The following is a 20123-nucleotide window of genomic DNA, read 5'->3' as shown; positions in this document are numbered from 1 at the left end:
GTTGTGCCTTTCTGCAGAGTCTTAGTTTGATTTTGAGACAAGACTGCACTATGAAACCCTGGCTAGCAAGCCTATAACTCACCGCATAGACCAGGCTGGCCTCACACCTGGCCAAGAAACCCTTTTCATCGTGGTTCTATTGGGGTTTGAACTTAGGACTGTCAGCATGAAAACAGATATGATCACCATTACACTATGACATTCAGATTTAATTGAGAATCCTGCTTGACCCAGCAACTCTGGTCTTACCCCAAGCTCTCTCTCTGGTTTGACTTAAAAAGGCCTAGGAAAACCCCAGCAGACTCACTGCTGGTTTCTGTTCCCAGCAGCATGTTCCTAAGAACTCCTCATGGCCGTGAGTATCTAGCGGTTCAAAAACGAATTAAGGTCTGTTGTGGAATGAATATTACTTGAAGATGTGTTACATTTGTTTATGCTGTGGAACATTTGTTTAATGATGCAAAGATATGTTACATTCTTTTATGTTGTGTTTGTTTAACTCTGTGAAACTGTGTTACTTTGTCTGTCTAAAACACCTGATTGGGCCGGGCAGTGGTAGCGCATGCCTTTAATCCCAGCACTTGGGAGGTAGAGGCAGATCTCTGTGAGTTAGAGACCAGCCTGGTCTACAAGAGCTAGTTCCAGGACAGGTTCCAAAACCACAGAGAAACCCTGTCTCGAAAAACAAAAACAAAAACAAAAAAACAAAAACACCTGATTGGTCTAATAAAGAGCTGAACAGCCAATAGCTAGGCAGGAGAAAGGATAGGTGGGGTTGTCGGGCAGACAGAATAAATGGGAGGAGAAATCTGGGGAGAGAGAGATCTAGGAGTGAAAGGAGACAGGGAGGAGGACTCCGGGGGGGGGGGGGGGGGGCAGTCACCCATCTACACAGCAAGCCACAGGGTAAGAAGTAAAGAAGGGTGTAGAAAAAGGTAAAAACCCAGAGGCAAAAGCGAGGTGGGATAACTGAAGTTAAGAAAAGCTGGCCAGAAACAAGCCAAGCTAAGACTGGATACTCATAAGTAAGACTCAATATGTTTATTTGGGAGCTGGGTGGCAGGCCTCCAAAAGAACAAAGAGTAAAAATAAAACAAAACAAAACAAACAAACAAAAAAACAGAACAAACCTACCATGGCCAGTTGAACATATACTCCATGTTCTAGAGCAGAAATAGTTTCTCAACTGAAGCAGTCATAGAGTACACAGACTAATCCTCTAAACTCGAGGAGAGTCAGTTTAATGGTATGCATTGGAAGCTGCTGGCCGAAACGGTGCAGTGACAAGCCACTCAGACATTGACAAGGGGTAATCATTGTCTTCCCGTTTCACCCCAGCTAAGAAGACCATGAAATCTTTTCCCATGTCCCGGGACTGGAAAGAACTCCTTCCCCGACCTCTGGACACCGAATTCCGGCACCATTACCAAATTCCAGCTAAGATTCCTGAACTGCAGGATTTTAGTTTCAAATATGGATGCTACTCGAGCCTGCCTGTGGCTTCCCAGGGTCTAGGTAAGGAAGCCTTTAGGGATTACAAATGCAAAGTGACCCCCTAGGGCTCTCGACCTGACAGAGAGGCCAACACTGTGGCGCTGACTTCTGGGGAAAAAAAAGTTTTATTGTTATTAACTGACAAGTAGAGGAATGGGGTCTGTCTCTCTTGTTGTCCACTAGCAGGGAGACCAAAGTGCAGGGTGCGAGGGAAGGAGGAACTGGAACTTTAAAAAAAATATGTATGGCTGTTTTACCTGCGTGTGTCTGTGCAGCTCATTTGTGCCTAGGGAGACTGATAGAGGGCATCGGACCCCCTGGCACTGGAGTTGCAGACGGTTGTGAGGCACCATGGGGGTCCTGGAGATTGAACCCAGGTCCTCTGCAAGAGCTCAGTTCTTAACCACTGAGCCGTCTCTCCAGCCCCTGCATCTGGGATTTTTGGTCTGCTCTGGTAACCAGTGTTTAGATTGTACATGCATTGTGATTGGCCTCTTCTTAGTCTGACCCACTGTGCCTGGTCCCTCACTACTGCTTCTCCATCTTCAGGTTCCCACCTCTGGGTCCTACCAAAGCCTGAGCCCTGGAAAAGTTTGCCCAGCAGATGTCTTTTTTTTTTTTGAAGCAGCCGGTAGCTAGGCCTTACCAGTTCCCTGCCCCAATGCCGATGTTGCTGAAGGTCGTGGCAGCCAGTTTTGATAATGGCCACACACAGAGTCTGTGCCACTGTAGTGCCCAGTCTCATGGCAAGGGAACTGTGAATCTCAGAAGACTGCCAGCTTGTGCCTTAAGTTGATAGCACTCTGCCTGGGTAGAGCAGTGGTTGGAGTCGGGAGATGCCCTAAAGTGACCAAGCTGAGAGGGAATCACTTTAGACTCGTCAATCCGTCAATCACTCAGCCTTTGCTTGTGGCGTGCTCCTTAAGCATTTGCAGAATTAGTTCCCATCCCGTCCCAGCGATCTGTCATGATCCGGATCCCTATCACTTTTGATAGGAATGTCTCACGAGTTTTATCACCGTGCACCCACTAAGCCACTCGTTAAGTGGGTTGGTGAAATGGCCTTGCCGGTGAAGGTGCTTGTAGCCAAGCCTGATGACCTAAGTTCAAGATTCCAGACCTACATGATGGAAGGGGTACACGGACTCCTAGTCTAAAGCCTTGAGTCACGAGTGAGTTCCAAGTGGTAACAATGAGGGGTGACCCACCTTTGCTCAGGGCTGACCCTGTCCCTGTGTGTACACCCAGGGCAGTGCTCCACACTCCAAGGTGGTACCCCCGTTATCTGATATTCCATCTGCCTGAATCTTCTCACAGCTGGGACAGTCCTTACTAAGCTGGTAGCTGCTGATTCTGTTTCTTCCCAGGAGGTTAAGGAGTAGAAATTTTCTATCCCGTGAAGCCACAGGGTAAACGAACCCTGAGAACCATGGGAGAGAGGGATGTCAGTGCGCTTTCTCAGTTTTCAGACCCTGGCGCCCTTCTCCTGGGGGAGGACGGACGTCCCTCGTCCAGCCTGTTCCTCACACTTATTCCTTTAGAGGGGGATGCTTGGGACTGGGGACAGTATTTAGGGTGCTTGTGTTTTACAAAAGTTGGGCCACTTATTTTAAAAAATCACTTATTAAAACATCATATCTCCATTATTGAAAATTACAACTCCACAAATCTCAGAATCCAGATTAATCTCATCATCATTTATATCAAATGTGAGTGGCTGGAGTTTCTTGCCCCTCTGAATGGGCAGCACATGCTTGCTGTAAATGTCACCCTCCTTCCAAAGTGCTCATACTAAGGCTTTCCAGGTCCCTGGAAATGGGTCTCTTCACATGCCCCTCTGAGAATGCAGGGAGAGGCCCTGAGAGAAAATGGGATGTTTACAAAGTCCGTTTAGCATTAAGCAAGTGGTAAACATTATCCACAGTGTTGAGAACAGAACTCTTGAAGAGCCCAGTTTCTGGAAACAGTGCTCACACTCAACCTTTGGGCCATGTCTCCCATTCCTCTGCATCCAGCATCACCAACCACAGCCACTCAGTACAGCCCCTGGTCATTGGTGGAATGACTAGGTGGCATCCGGTAAGGATGCGGAGTAGATTCCAGACTGAACTCGGGTGTGAGGGTGTTTTCAGACAAGGACAGACATTTTGGTTTACTGACAGCCTGTCCTGCTGCCCCTGTGTCCCTGTAGTGCCCTCTGTGCTGCGTAGCTACATGCGGAACCAGGAACGCACGAAGAATCAGACCACGTACGAGACTGACTATGGGAAAGACTGCCTGGACTTCTTGATGATCTTAGACTCGTTCTCCCCCTCCCAAATCCACAAGTATCTGCAAAGTGTTTCCTACAAAGGTAAGAGGCCTCAAGTCACCGCTTCTTCCATTTACCAACATAGTGAATGCCTTCCTTAGCATGCCTGATGAGCTGTTCCATTTTAACCACTGGAATTGAATATAAAAACCAACCAACCAAACACCCCCCCTCAAGAACAAACAAACAAAAAGACAAAGACTTGTCTTAGTGTTTTATTGCTGTGCAGAGACACCATGACCACAGCAACTCTTAAAAGGAAAACATTTAAAGTTCAGAAATTTAGTCCTTTATCATCATGGTGGGAAGCAAGGCAGCGCGCAGGCAGGCTGGTGCCGGAAGGGAATCTCAGAGTTCTACATCTGGATCCTCAGGCAGCGGGAAGAGACACTGAGCTACCCTGGGCCTGGCTTGAGCATCTGAAACCTCAAAGTCTTTCCTTAGAGACAGACTTCCTCTAACAAGGTCACACCTACTCCAGCAAGGCCACACCTCCTAATAGTGCCACTCCTTGTCAGCCTATGGAGGCCATTTTCTTTTAAACCACCACAACTGCTTTTTTAAAAAGGAAATCCACAGTGCCATGCAAACCTTGATCATTGAAAACTTTTCCTAAGAGGCTCACCAGAGTCCACAGCTCACACAGAGTCCTGTCTAATGTGTCTGCTCCCACCTCACAGGTGCTTGAGTGGCGCACGTGCGCTGGTGTAACTTCCCTTTCCTCCAGTTGGCTTTTTTTTTTTTTTTTTTTTTTGGTTTTTCGAGACAGGGTTTCTCTGTGGCTTTGGAGCCTGTCCTGGAACTAGCTCTGTAGACCAGGCTGGTCTCGAACTCACAGAGATCCGCCTGCCTCTGCCTCCCGAGTGCTGGGATTAAAGGCGTGCGCCACCATCGTCCAGTTGGCTTTTGTGCTGTCTCACAGTTTCCTTGTATTTTGTTTACGTTTGACTTCCTGTTTGCACTTGTTTATTGATGGGCTATTTACACACAAGAATATTCATATTTCACACTCCCAAATAGCAAATGCCATCTCAGAATGGGGTGGAGTTAGTCCATGTAGCAAGCTTATCAGACCAGCTCTGGGAAAATATAACATGTCAACAAGGGAACAAAGAAGTTTCAGGACAGGAATCAATCCTTCCCAGAGCTGCTGTCAGCAGCCTTGGTTGTGTGTGTGTGTGTGTGTGTGCTCACAACCCAGTGTAGGTGAGTAGTCTTATAAGGTATAAGTTTTTTTTTCCTTTTTTTTTGGTTCCCCCCCCCCCTTTGTTTGTTTTTTTAGTACCTGGAATGGCAGCCATGGGTGCTGGGAACCAAACTCTTGTATTTTTGGTTGTGAGCCTAGCCTTTAACAGCTGAGCCATCCCTCCAGGCCAAGGTATAAGTTTTTATGCCACAGATGTGCTGTGTCCACCAGAAAACACACTAGTTTCAAGAAGGAAGTAAAAGAAACATAGGAAGAAGATCTAATATTTTCACATTCCTAAGATACCTCCTACACCCAACTTTGTGCACAAGGCAATGCGGGGCCACCAGCTTCTTCCTTTTCTGTAATCAGGCTTTTGCTGCAGATGGCTCCCAGTTGCTCACTCTTCGGTGGCACCCTTCCTCCTCACACCTCTCTGTGTCCCCTCCATCCCTAATCACCACTCCTCACCAGTCCCAGCCTTCACCCCTCCCCTGGCAAAGACTACCCCCTGCACCGAGACCTCCTGCTCCAAACAAGACTGAAACCCTACGGTGTGTGCATACATAGAAGCCTGAGGAAGCCTTGGGAGTCTTTCTCCTTTGCTTCCTATCTTGCTCTTTCCCTCTTGAATCAGAAGCTCACAGGATGGGTTGACTGACCAGCAAGCTCCTTGAGAGCCATTTATCCTTGCTTCCCAGTGCTGGGATTATAGGCACTTGAAACCATGGGTGGCTCATGGGTGTACAATAGGAACTCAAACTCAGGTCCTTAGGCTTGCAAATAAGCGGTTTTACCCACGGAACCATTGCTCTAGCCTTTCAGATGCTTTTAAGGATGGAGTGTACACACACACACACACACACACACACACACACGCATAAGAAGAAGAAACAAGTGCCTGACTGGCTGCTGGGTGTCAGGGAAATAGGTTAAGCAGCTGCTGTGCCTCCTATGGAAGCAGAAGTGTGTTTTCTTCTGGAAGCCTCATTCCTCTCGACACCTCAAGGCCAGACTGTCTCTTCAGAAGGGACTGAGAGCCTTCTGGAAACCTGCTGAGCAAGTCCCTGAAGACTCAGGGGAGTCCACCAGCAAAGCCAGGCTGCCTGCCTGCTCTCAGTTTCCCTGCAAATGGTGTAAAACCACCCTCTGCATTTACAGAAAGCTGGCTTTACCTTTAAGAACCACATCCCTTGGGCCCACAGAAAGGGGGATTCTGCTTCCTTCAGAAGGTGCTGACATCTGCCCAGGGATCAGGGACCGGCCACACCAGATGCGACCATCACAAAGGCCAGACACCTGGTTTCCCGCTCTCTGTATGTGTGCAAGCTGAGGCTTGTGTGGCCTTGTTCCCTAGGAGTGAGCAGAGGTGCAGGAGTTGGGGGGTGGGGGAGGCTCCTCTGCTATGTGGTGTTAACAATCGGCGACATTTGTCCATCCAGTCACCAGCCAGGTTAGCTTTGAGACAAGTTAGGCTTTTGTTTCTTCTTGGTTGTCCAGGGCAGCACTGGGGGCAGATCCCAGAACTGTGCCACGAAGCCCTGGGCTGCTGGAGAAGCCGCTCTGTCCCAACTCTACTCTAATGCCCTCGCTCCTCATTGCAGCTGTTAGGGGGCAGCGAACCTCTTGTCATCTCCTAGTGCCAGGGACGATGGCAAGGCCTGCCAGCTGTGGCCATCCCAGCAGCGCCTTCACAGCGGGGCTCAGCTGGATGTCAGGATGGAGGAGCCTAAGATGTCGTAGGCTCACTTATTAGTGGCTCAGCTTAAGTCATGTAGTAAGCTTTTGTGGACTAGGAGACCACGGCAGTGGTATTTTGATGGAAAGAGAAAGAGAGGGAAGGAGAGAGGGAGAGAGACAGAGATACCCACAGAGGACAGAGAGAAAGAGACAGAGAGAGGTGTGTGTGGGGGAGACACTAGTCTTCCCCCCAAGTGATATCCCAGGCTGGGGAGAAGAGCGGACAGGCTGAGCAAGGGTAGAGGAAAGAGCAGAACTGGGGAGGAAGAGGAGGACACTGAAGGCAGGCTGCCGTTGAGTACAAACATCTCTCCCGTGAAAGCTGAAGCCCTGCGTGTACCCATGGGACCACAGGGGACAATTCCCACACCTCACTTCACACCACATGTCACCATTAAAGCACAGGCACGCTAAAAATGTGCCACACGATTCTCCCAGGCTCGTGTCTGCAAGGCGCATAGGAAACAGAAGCAATTTTTGTGTTTAGACTTGGAGCCAATCTCCCAAGGACCTCACCATGTATATGCCCATATTTCCAAATCCAAGAAAATCGGAACCATTTTGAGTTCTGAGCATTTTGGAAGGGGGACGTTGAAGTCCATATTGAGTTTGTTTCTAACTTGAGAAGCTCGGACTGTGTTCGTTAGTGGCTGGTCTAGGTTCTGAGTTATTTTATTCCCTGAGTTGGATTCCGACAAGTTGGAAGCTAGCTGTTCCTGCATATGTTATCTGCTAGTAAAACCCTGTCATCTGCCCACTGTCTTCCCACTTGAGTGGTAAAATTATCTGAAAGCTGGTTTTCTCGATATCTTTTTAAGCTATGGCTCCCTCCCCATTTTTTCCACTGACATACAATTTGTAAGGTGTTTCTCTCAAGCCCATAATTCAGATTTCAGAATTGCATGGACTGGGACTGGAAAGATGGCTCGGTGGTTGAGAGCATTGGCTGCTCTTGGAGGATCCGGGTTAAATTCCCAGCATCTATCTAGCAGCCCATAACCATCAACAACTCCAGATCCAGGGAATCTGACACCCTATTCTGACCTCTATGGGTACGGCAAGCATATGATACACAGACAGACAGACATGCAGACAGAATACCCATAAATATAAATAATTTTTAAAAGAATACATGTATTCACTCATTCAGCAAATGTCAATGGTTGTGTGTCTATCACGTTAACTTAATACAAAGATAAATAAAAACAAATCCATCCTAGTAGGGAACCCACCTTCTGGTGTGGAAGACAGAGGTATAGGCATAGTGACATTTATCACCATTAAAGAAATAAGGCTGTGTGAGGTGCTGTTAGCCTTGGGTCCACAACAGAATCAGTAGGATATTTGTATAAAAGGGGACTCATTAGCTCGCCATATAGGGCAGGGGCTGGGTGGTCCAACTACGGCCACCTGGAGATAAAGAGAACAAGATGACTGTCCAATGCAGGAAGTACCCGATCGGCACTCCCAATAGGAAGCCGCATTAAGTCCAGACAGTTTTTGGAGAGTCTTGAGTTTATGCTGGAAGGACAAGGAAGCCAGCACGGGATACCAGCAACAATACAGACACATTGGCCCAGGAAGAGGCATTTATCAACACCTGCTGGCTGCTTCTTCTTCTAGACTCTTTTCATCCAAGCCATCCTCTGGAAGATACCACCCACATTGTGGGCAGCCTCCCCTGCTCACCCATCCATGAGTCGATCTTCTCTGGAAGTGCCCCAACAAACCCACAGCCGTGCCCTAGGCATGGCTGAACGCAGTCAAGTTGTCAATCAATGTCAACTACCGCAAACAGAACAGCCAAAGCCCAGTTAGCCTTTGAGCAGCCTGACTGACATGAAGTTTGATGGACACTGGGCCATCTTGTTTTGGCTAATATGTGCCCAGTTTGATTTACGCTCTATGCATGTCTTTATTATAAGAAGGGCACTTTGTTCCTTCTATATTTCAATATAAACTTCAAAACTACAGACAAGCTGAAAAGGGAACAGATTGGGTGGCAGCAGTTGGGGGTAACACAGAGCACCCAGAATTCCCACATGCAGGGGAGTATCCAGTAGTGGGATCACTCTGGGGAATGAATGCTCCATGGCATCTTACAGAGTTAAACATATGCCTACGTCCTGGCTTAGAAGTTCCACTTCTGGGTATTGGCCTGAGGGAAAAGGAGGCGGACAGCTACAAAAGGACTTGCATAAAAATACAACAGTTTCATCCTCGATACCCCAGAAATGGAAATAGTCTCCACCTCCAGCAGCAGAAGAAAATGGATGAGGTGTGATACTTTAACAACTTGGCAATAAAAGGGAGCACGTTCCTGATACAAAAGACAAAATGTGGACGCTCAAAAGACGCTGAGCCACAACAAAATCCAAACGCTAAACAGGCGCTCCTGTAGGATTCCGTTTATCTGAAAGTCCACAGAGGTAAATCTCATCCACGGTGAAAGAAGTGGGACCAGAGGCTGTCTTAGGGTCAACAGTATTGCCTGGGAGCATCGGGAAGGACTTCCTGGGTGGTGGAAACAAACGGGTGTGGCTCATCAGCGGTCAGACGTCAACTGGCAAACATTGCACGTAAGGTCAGCACATTTCATTCCACGGGAGACACAGCTGAGTGGAAAAGTTCTTGGGCCAAGGGAGGGGGAGGATAGAGCAGGAATAGCTCACAAACAGAGGCAGCTGTGACTGGACAGAACACAGGCTACATTTCCACACTGTGGGAAAAGACTAACCTTGTTGGTATCACACAAAGAGACACAAGAGAAAATGAAAGTAACCTGGCAAGGCAATTCGTTTTTGTAAAATAATAATAATAATAATAATAAATGTAGGCTGTGACCCAGACTGGGCTAGCAGGCACACAGGACCAAGGTGGCCTCTGTCTTCCGTCTCTAATGCAAGGAAACTTGATGCCTCCTCCCTGACTGTGGTTTGACCTCATAGTCTACTTTTGATTGGAAAGCAGCATGAAAAAAAGGGAGGGAGGAGTGAGCGCTCCCAGCCGTCAAGTCTGGGAATGAGCCAGGGCTTTCCACGAACAAAGTTTTACCGGGTAGGAGAGTTAAAAATTTTGAATTCTTTTGCATAAAAGTTTGCAAGGTGTGAGAAATATGTGATAGATTGGTCCTTGGTGGGCTAGTTATGTTTGATAGGCTATTTTTTTCTTACTACACGTGCGTGCGCGTATGCATGCACACACACACACACACAGACACACACACACACACACACATGGAGCTTTCAACTACTGGTCTCAGTTGGCATTGTGACACCGAGGAAGAGGATGAGTGGCCGATGACCCTTCTGGGAATGAGGAGTTTTATAGTTCCACCCTATGTGAATGCTGGAATCAAGACTGGGGAGTTACAGATGTTCAGAATCAGACAAGACCACATCACTGCCCAGGGCTTCCCAAAGGCAGACAGGTACGACTCAAGGACAGCAAAGGCCACCAAAAGTCTACCATTTTCTTCACCACCGTTTACTACTGTGCACCCTATAAAGGTATATACGGCTGCTAATTAATTAATGATACATTAATTTATTATGTGACATCGCCCATAGTGTGCTTATCCCTTCCCACAGTGTGAGGTAGGCATGTGATCTCCATTAAGGGATGAGGGACAAAGAAGGGGGTTAAATGGCGCTTGCTGGCACAGAATCCTACTGGGTTCTGTTTCTTCGCAAACCCACACCCTTTCTGGGATGCTCAAAACAAGTAGGGCCCCGGGGCACTCTACACCATTACACAGTACCCTCCAATTATTCTCTCATAGCAAACTTGTGCAAACATAGTATACTCCTACCAGACGCTCGCTTACTCCTAAGATCTTGCTGCTTCATATTGAAGTCAGAAACTTCTGCTTTTCTTCCTTGGCAGACAGACAAATTCTCGATCGCTTCATCCATTCTCACTGTGACATTGGTGCGGGGAAAAATGGGAAAGGGAAACGGAGCCGCGCCAAGAAACCCTGAGATCAACGGACCGGCGCCCGCCTCAGCCCAGCCCACCTCAGCCTGGTCGCTTTCTATGATCAAGGACAAATGGGTGAAATTGCTCCAAATAGATTGTGGTAGTGTGGAAATGTACGCGCTGCTGTGTTCCAGTTCTAAGTGAAATCAGCTAACATTACAAATTATGCTCCGCACACAGCCTTAGCTGTGTCTCGTAGAGTTTTGATGGCACATGCTTTCTTCTTTTTATTTATTCATTTCTATCATTTTTGGTTTCAATTTTTGAGTTCCTCTCCAGAGAAGTTTCAACTTCCCAGTAATGAAAATATTTTAAAGATGTTTCCAATGTTGATCTTTGTTTTGGATGCTGTAAAAAAAAAAAACCAATCTCCACTTTGGGGACTTCTTCAAAGGTTCTCTGTATGTTTTAATCCAGAATATGATTATACCTTATAACAATTTATGGGAAAAATTCATTTATGTACTTCTGAAGTCCTTCTTACTGTTGCCTTACTGTATTTTGAACTGTCAAGTTCTGAAAAAAAATGTTAAAGACATGAGATAATAAACATGACCTTGTCAATCTCTCCCTGCATTTTGGGGATTTATTTTCATTTATAAAAAATATTTGGCCTGGTGATGGTGCCACACACCCTTAATCCAAGCCCTCAGCACTTGGGACGCAGAGGCAGACGGATCTCTGTGAATTCAAGGTCAGCCTGGTCTACAGTGTGAGTTCCAGGACAGCCAGAACTATTACATAGAGAAACCCTGTCTCAAAAATAAATAGATAAATGATTCATTTTTAGTTTACGTGCATGGGTGTTTTACCTGCAGGAATATACAAACTCCACATACAAGCAGTACTCGGGAAGGCCAGAAGAGGGCGTCTGACCCTGTACCCTTCCAGCAGGTCCAGTTATTCCAGGGTCTGAAGAGGCACTACCTGAAAGAACATGGGCGAGAGAGAGGAACGAGACCAAGCAAGATCTATTGTCAAAGTCTCAGTTTATTAGCCTTGTGGCTTATATAGCCCTTGGATGAGGAATTTGGGTTGGGGTGGGGATTTTGCTGGGGTAGCAAAGATCACTAGTCAGCACACCTAGTCAAACAGCTCTCAAGGTGATTGGGATATGGGGGCTCTTTGCAAACATTCTTAGGACAATGGTCCCTGCTATCATCTTTAGGACAAGGGTCCCTGACGTGTCTCCTGGAACTAGGCTTAACAGATGATTAGCTAGCTGCTTAGTGGGTGCCAGGTACTCCATCCGGGTCCTCTGGAAGAACAGCCAATGCTTTTAACCGCTGAGCCCCCTCTCCAGCCCCCTCTGCCTTATTTTTGACCCTGGAATTACGCAAAGTGCTGCTGCTGACTAACTTTCTCTCTACACTGTCCTTTTTAAAAACTCGGTTCTTTTTAAAAACTTGCTTTCAAACCTAATTGCATTTAAATTGCTATTACGTAGCGTTCATCTCTTTCTTTTCTCCTTGTCTCTACTCAGTGCCCTCCCCTGCTACACGCACTCTCCAGTCTTAACCTCCAGTCTGGTTTTTTACTTTTTCCTTATAAATTTTGTGTGTTGGGGGTGTTTTGTCTGCACAATGAATGTGACCACGTGCATAATTGGTAACCTCAGACACCAGAAGAGGGCACTGGATCTCCTGGAAGTGGAGTTGCAGACGGTTGTGAGCCACGCTGAGGTTGCTGGGAACCTGGGTCCTCTGCAAGAGCCTCCAGGGTTCTAACCACCGAGCCATCTCTCCTACCTTCAGTCTGATTTTGCAAGCTGTGTCTTTTGATGCTAGAACTTGCTTAGCCCCACAATGACAGTGATGTTTTGTTCACTTGCGTCTGCATTTTCTGTACCATTATTGCCATTTCTATTCTTATTCTTCCAGTTTTCTAATTTTCTCCGCCTTTCAAGTATGCAACTTTTTGTTTTCATCCTTTCATTGCACATTATTACTAAATTTAAATTTGAATTCCTCCACCCAGATGTGTACGTCAATCATATCATCTCTATATTCTCGCTACCGTTAGCTCCTTACCTCTCCCCATTTACTAAGGAAAATACATGTCATTTTTCCCTTTTGTCTTTTGCCTCTAATTCCATCCCCTGCACACATAGCAGGAGCTCATCATCCCCTCCTGTTTAGATACTGAAGTAGTTCAGAATTTGTTTTAGAAGAGATTTTCCCTGTTTAACATTAACGTCATGGGCATTTTATGTATTGTCAATCACTGACCAATATGATCTGTAATACCCTGCGCCTCTTACTTTTCTATGCCGTGAGCTCCACTCACGGATTTACACTCATTCGGAGGAAAAATCTCCTCTATTCTCCTAATCTTTACTTGTTCAAGCACAACCTAGAACTCAGAGATCCATCTTCCTCTGCCTCCGGAGTCTGGGATTAAAGGTGTGTGCCAACCATGCCCAGTTTATATTTTAATTTTGATGTTTCCCTTTTTCCCCCTGTATGTTTCTTTAGGTTAACTCATGTTATTTTTTATTATATCACCTTCACTATCAATTTATTATGTTGTTTATCCAGTTATTGGTTGTCCCAGTTTTTCCAGTATACATCTCGAATTAATCAGATTTTGTACCAAACGACATTTCCCCAAAAGTATTGCAAGGTCCTTTACCTGTATGTACCCAGTAGCACCATCCTTGGCCTTTTGCTAATGTTACGTGCATTTTACTTTTCACATGGGGTATAAGCACACGTTTCTGTGGATTTTAGACAGATAATCTAAGCAGAGTTAGGTATTTTATGTCTTTACAGTGCTTACGTTTGCCACCCTTCCAGCCCTCTCCCTTCTGTCTGCAGATCTGAGTTTGTCTGTGGAAAGATGCTGTACCATTTTCATAGCTTCTCTTCCTGATAGACCCCGCCTGCGGTGATATTAACCTAGTCTGAATACGGGGTGAGTCTAAGGTTAGTTGTTGGGGTTCGCAGAGCACCAAAGGCTTCACACTTTCCTCTCCCACTTTGTGTTTGCCTAAAAACGTCATTTCTCCTTGGCTCATGAACGGTAATTCTTCCAGGTACAGGATCCTTTTCTAACAGGTGTTTCAGCCACTGATTGCTCTATTGCTTGTGTCATTTTTTAAAGCAGAATGTTCTGGAATTCTTGATTCCTCCGTGTGTCTGTCTTCTCTTGTTGCCCTTCTACATTTCCATCTTTGCTCCCAGAATTTTGAATATGCCATAAAGTGATTTCTCTCTTTGGCCAGCTTTGGTATGTAGCCTTCTAGTTTCCCGAGCTTCCTAAACAATAGTTCCTGTCATTAACTTTGGAAAGCTCTCAGCCACTGTGTCTTCAAATATATCTCCTACCTGTTTCATTTGATGCCGTTACACAACTCTGAAGTTCTTTTCCCCTGAGTGATTTTTACCAGCTGGCTTCTGTTGAAGCGGCAACCACAGGATGTCTACCGTGGTCACTGGTCCTCCTCTTACCTGAATCAAGTCTGCTGTTCAGCCTTCAGAGGGGTTCTCCATCTCTCTTGTTATATTTTCATGACGAACATTTCTGTGCCTGTCTTGCTGTGAGTTCCAGCTCTACTGAAATTCATTAGGTATTGTGTGTTGTCTGTGTTTTCATTGGTGATGTCAGCATTTTAACCAGAATTAATTAAAAATTTAACCAACTGGGGCTGAAGAGATGGCTCAGGGTTTAGTGGCACTGACTGCTCTGGCAGAGGACCAAAGTTCAGTTCCCAGCACCCACAGGGCAGATCACAGTCATCTGTAAGCTCCCTCCTCTGGCCTCCTCTGGCACTGCGTTCATATTATACACATACACACATGCAAGCAAAACACCCATACATGGAAAATAGAAAGCAATCTAAAATGTTGAAAGTGAAATTTGATTAACTGTGCCGTGTCTGTCTGTTTCTGTGTCCGTTTCTTTGTGCCTCAGTGTGCTGTTCGTCTTCGGTCACACCCACAGCCTGCTGCTTTCACACAGGGGAAGTGCTGCACACAGACAACAGTGCCCTCACACCATGGGGTTTCCTTATCTAAAACCCCCACACCCCCACACAACAAACCTTCATATGAGCCTTCAGAACAGATACCCACCCAGCAGCCCAATTGCCTGAGTCCCGATTGCTCAAGTCCTCAGAAAGAAGTCAGTGCGGCTTCGTGTTTAGCCTCCTAACACTAAACCGAGGAAGCTGTTCAAGCTCCCATCCAAGCCATTCCTTATGTCTGGAGAAAGAGCTCTCCTGTTGTGCCAATGGCCTTCTGGCCTTGCAGAAACTTCAGTGGGAAGCTAAGCTCCAGGCTTCTGTCACCCCTTTCAAGGGAAAACACAAAGACAGGAATGGGCTTTGCTCCCCTCCCAACTGCCTTTCCCCCCACCCCAGCCTTCCCTGGAGGTTTGCAGACCACAGCTGTCTGTGTTGTTTCACGGACACTTTCCTTCCCAACTCAGTGATCAGGGGCTGATGGAATGTGCCCCTGGGTGGTTAGCCATGTTAATCAGCGCTGGGACAATTTATCTTAAGGCTCCATGAAGTCGTTTCTCTTTCCCCGGGAAAATCCTTCTTGCCTTCCCTTTGGCTGAGCAAACAAGAAAAATTCCAAGTCTTGAGTAAGGGGAAAATCCAGGCTTTATTCTTGCTACCATGCATTATTGGACCATGGCAAAGAACAGTTAAAGACAGGGTTCCCAAACTGTGAGACTCCGGAGATGGAACGGATTTTCCTGGGTATCTGTGGAGTCTGAAGCAGTCAAAAGGGTGCCAGGCAGAGGGGTCCCATCTTTCTTGGACTTGATCACGAATTTAATGAACCGCTTTTCCAGTGACCGTCATTTCTCGTCCCCGACAGCAAGTGATGCGGGAAGCCAGGCTGGTCTGCCAAACGCCTGCAGATGGAATTCTTTGGGTAAAAGGAATGCTAGCTATGCTAGCTTCAATCTCCTCAGGAAAGAGTGTCGGCATTTTGGTGCCCGAACTGACTGAATCTGTGCAGACTGTGCGTTTCAGTGCCGCAACACCCAGCCACAGGTGGCGCTGCCTCTTGGCTCTGCCATCACTGGGCTGCAAAGCACAGCCCGATCCTGGCTCCTGAGCCAGGGACAACCACCAGAACCCCTCTCAGTGTTCACGGTTTCCACTGCCAGAAGAAAAAAATGCTGCTGATTTTTACATGCAGCTAATTATTGCAGTGTAGGATGGTAAAGGCTGCAGTAGTCTGTGTGCCTGAGAGTGGGCATGTCGACACAGGCTAGCATCAGAAGTTAAACTGACTGGACGTTTGCTATGGCTATGTGTCTTGGACTATTGAGACTATTATAACCATCTGCCCTGCTCACAGTGGCTTGTGAACAGCCTAGGAGATATACCAAGATGACGCACAAGCTGGTTTGGAATTGGGTGACGGCTGGCTCCTGACTCACCCATGACACCTTGCTGTGTGGTTGAAAGGTTCCTTGTTCCCTTGGACATAAAGACACCAAAACCATTTGTAACCTCCTCCTAAGGGCCCCACCACCTAATGCTGCACCTGGGGCAAGGATTTCAACAATGGAAGGAGAGCACACACTTTCAGATGGGAGCACTCCCTCAGTGAACTCACCTAGCAAAGGTATTCTTTACGGAATGACTGGCTTTCAGAGGGTTTCTCTTTATTTTTAAAAAATCATGCAAAATTATTTTTTAACTATTTGTAAATTTTGGATTGCATTCTCACTACCCACTTCATTCTCCATCCTCCTTCCCTTCTCAAATACCCTTCCCTGCTTGGTCTTTTTCAAGTTTTTTTTATTATTTTAAACAATATTTAAATTTAGATATATTTTGATTATATTCTTCCCCTCCCCACCAGTCCATCCAGATCCTCTTCTCCTCCCTAGTCATCCAGCTTTTAACTATTGTTTTAAACAACCCCAAAACCCACTGCAAGAATAAAAATCTAGAAAACAAAATATAGTAACACCCAAAAAGAAAAAAAACTCCCAAATTCTAGTTAAACAATGACAGTTATTTGTAACTAGAACAAACATCAGTTCTGTGTTAACCTTTACCCTAGTGTCTAGGTTTAAATTCATTCAGTCATTCATTTTTTTTAATTTAACAAAATAAAATACCATAAGATAAAACTAAAACTAGCACATCGAAGGTAGACCAGAAGAACCTACAGAAGGACAGAGCCCACGCGAAGGCACAGGAGTCAGAGACCCGCTTGCTCTCTTACTCGGAAATCCCATAAAGACACTAAATGGAAGCCACAACACACATGCAGTGCAGGCTCCAGGCATGCGGTTTCAGTCTCCGTGAGTTCTTATGAGCTTTGCTCACGTTGGCCTAGAAGGCCTTGCTCACCTTCATCCCTTCTGGTTCTTACACTCTTTCTGCCTCCTCTATCTTGGGATTTCCTGAACTCTGAGCAGAAGACTCCTATGGAGGCATGGAGACATCCTGTTTAAAAATGAGTGTGCCAATGTCTCTCACTCTGTGCAATGCCTGCCTGTGGGTCCCTCTACACCAGTTCCCATCTGCTGCAGGAGGAGGCTTCTCAGATGATGGTTGATCTATGAGTCTAGCAGACTATCATTAGGAGCCAATCTATCACCACACTTCCTTTTTTTTCCTTTTTGAGACAAATATTGTTTGGCTTTGCCCTAGTCTCTGGGCTATCTAATCTCAGGTCCTTGGTCACCCACGCAGTGTTGGATGTGGACTCCATCTTGTGAACAAGTCTTACGTCTGATTAGTTGTTGGTTGGTTACTCCCACAAGCTCTGTGCCATTGCATTAGCATAATCTTGCCAATGGGACACCACTGTAGATAAAGGGTTTGTGGCTACAAGTGGTATTATCTCTTTCGATAGCAGGCAGAACACCTTCCCATAACAAAGACACTGGGATGTAGGGCTGAGGGCTCTATGTAGCCACTAGCTCAACACTTCCATGCTCAATGAGCTGTGTAGGTGTTGTCTTCCGCAATGGGACCTGTAAAGAATCAGCCATACAACATGGCTGACACTTCCGGATTCCAGGGCCATGCATGTAAGGATAAGCTCTCAGGCAGAAGGGCCTAATGGCCCCGGGAATCTTAAAGGACCCTGGTACCCCACGTGCAGCATGGTTGCATCATCTACGGATGATGCAGCTGCATGAGCCCTTGTGCGTATGCGTGAGCTCCATCATCTGCCTATGAGGTAACCATGCCATCCCCTGTGCGCATGCGCTAGGCAGCCCTTAAAAGATGGAGGCGCCATCTTCAGCCCCCCACCCTTCCTCTCTCTGCACACCGACCTTCACCAGGCCTGTTTACCGCCCCCTGCCCGCCAATAAACTCCTAAGCGGGTTTGTTGCGTGTTCCATGTTTCCTTCTCACTCACGCCAGGTAATTTCAGGACCTCTCTGAAATTAGAGCAACCTATAGTCTTTTGTTTGGGTTTTTTTTGGGGGGGGGGTTAATGATTTATTTAACTTTATTTTTTATGTGCATTGGTGTGAAGGTGTCAGAACTCGTGGAACTGCATTTTCAGACAGTTGTGAGCTGCCATGTGGGTGCTGGGAATTGAACCCAGGTCCTCTGGAAGAGCAGTCAGTGCTCTTAACCGCTGAGCCATCTCTCCTATATAGTCTTAATAGCTTTGGGCTTTGGTCGTTTGGGGATTCCCATGGGATCCCTTTGGACAATAACTCAATTAGATGTAACCCTAGCCCAGTACTGGAAACTTCATTTGGTGACAGGAGGTGGCAAGTGGGGCCTCTGTCACCCCCATTATTTGGCAATTTCCTTTAGAGTGCATATATATATGGGTTCTACTATGTCAGGTTTCCATACTAACCCACAAATGCCCTTTGATTTTTACTGTCTCTCCCCATATTCCCTCCTTTCCTCCCTCCCACATCCCCTCCTTCTTACCTTGATCAATTCCAGAACCCACCAGATCTATCCATAAATATTCTATTTCCCTTTCCTAATGAGATCTACCTGTTACCTCTAGTCCCTTACTCTATACATACCCTCTGAGGTATTGTATTCTGTGGATTGTAGTTTGGTTATCATTGACTTAAGAGCAAATATCCACTTATAAGCAAGTATAGATCATATTTGTCTTTCTGGGTCTGGGACACCTCATTTAGAATGACTCTTTTTCTAATTCTATCCATTTGTCTGCGAATTTCATGATGTTCTTTTTAAAAAAAACAGTTGAATAATACTCTTTTGTATAAACGTACGTTTTCTCTATCCATCCTTCTGTTGACGGACATCTAGGCTGTTTCCAAGTTTTGAGTAATTCCAGCAATGAGCGTGGTTGAGCGCGTGTCTCTGTGGGAGGATAAAGCATCCTTTGCAATTCAGAGGTTTAGACCTGTCACGGCAGGAACTCTGGCAGCAGGCAGACAGGCATGGACCTGGAGAAGAAGCTGGGAGTTCTCCATCTGGATCAGCAGGCAGCAGGAAGAGAGTGAGCCACTGGACTTGAACAACTGGAATCTGAAAGCCCACCCCCAGTGACACGCTTCTTCCAACAAAGCCACACCCACTCCACCAAGGCCACACCTCCTACTAGCGCCCCTCCTTTTGAGCCAATGGGGGCCATTTTTATTTAAATTTCTGCAGATCCCAATATTCTAAGGTGGGAAAAGAAGCCAGTTTTGGGGTAAAGCCCACAGTCATTCTTTTGCTGGATTCTTTGTAGAGTCTCTGGCTTCTCTCCTAGGTCAGTTAACAAGCATCTTCCTTCTCCCCACGGATGTCTGCCATATCTCCTTAGCTCTGCTTGCCTTGGGAAGGGAATTCAGCTTTCTGAGTGACTTAGAATGACAGCGTGAAAATAAAAAGGAGAACCCAAAGAAAAACATATAGGCATCCTCCTGAATATTAACCTTCAGCAAGCGATGAAAGGAGACAGAGACAGAGACCCGCATTGGAGCACAGGACAGAAATCTCAAGGTCCAAATCAGGAGCAGAAGGAGAGAGAGCACGAGCAAGGAACTCAGAACCGCGAGGGGTACACCCACACACTAAGACAATGGGGATGTTCTACTGGGAACTCACCAAGACCAGCTGGCCTGGGTCTGGAAAAGCCTGGGATAAAACCGGACTCTCTGAACATAGGGGACAATGAGGACTGCTGAGAACTCAAGAACAATGGCAATGGGTTTCTGATCCTACTGCACGCACTGGCTTTGTAGGAGCCTAGGCAGTTTGGATGCTCAACTTACTAGACCTGGATGGAGGTGGGGGTTCCTTGGACTTCCCACAGGACAGGGAACCCTGATTGCTTTTCAGGCTGGGGGGGGACTTAATTGGGGGAGGGGGAGGGAAATGGGAGGCGGTGGCGGGGAAGAGACAGAAATCTTCAATAAATAAATAAATTTAAAAAAAAAGAAAAGAATGACAGCGTGAACTTGACACTTGTCCTTGTTTTCTGCTGTTCCTGAAAGTATGGAAGT

General features: G+C 46.5%; 1 protein-coding gene across 2 annotated transcripts in view; it reads left to right on the top strand.

The window, feature by feature from the left end:
• The window catches only part of Tex26 (testis expressed 26), a 32149-nt gene extending 20872 nt beyond the window's left edge, over positions 1–11277 (top strand). For both annotated transcript variants that reach the window (XM_075971718.1, XM_075971709.1), the window contains exons 5-7: positions 1339–1515; positions 3686–3847; positions 10617–11277. In XM_075971718.1, the coding sequence (XP_075827833.1) occupies positions 1339–1515; positions 3686–3847; positions 10617–10711 (434 nt within the window). In that variant the 3' untranslated portion in view covers positions 10712–11277. The remainder of the gene's footprint in view (positions 1–1338; positions 1516–3685; positions 3848–10616) is intronic.
• Positions 11278–20123: the final 8846 nt, after the last annotated feature.

The sequence above is a fragment of the Microtus pennsylvanicus genome, chromosome 1 (assembly GCF_037038515.1).
Source record: "Microtus pennsylvanicus isolate mMicPen1 chromosome 1, mMicPen1.hap1, whole genome shotgun sequence".
Taxonomy (NCBI): domain Eukaryota; kingdom Metazoa; phylum Chordata; class Mammalia; order Rodentia; family Cricetidae; genus Microtus; species Microtus pennsylvanicus.
The sequence above is the reverse complement of the archived record's forward strand: the minus strand, read 5'-3'. Positions and strand labels throughout refer to the sequence as shown.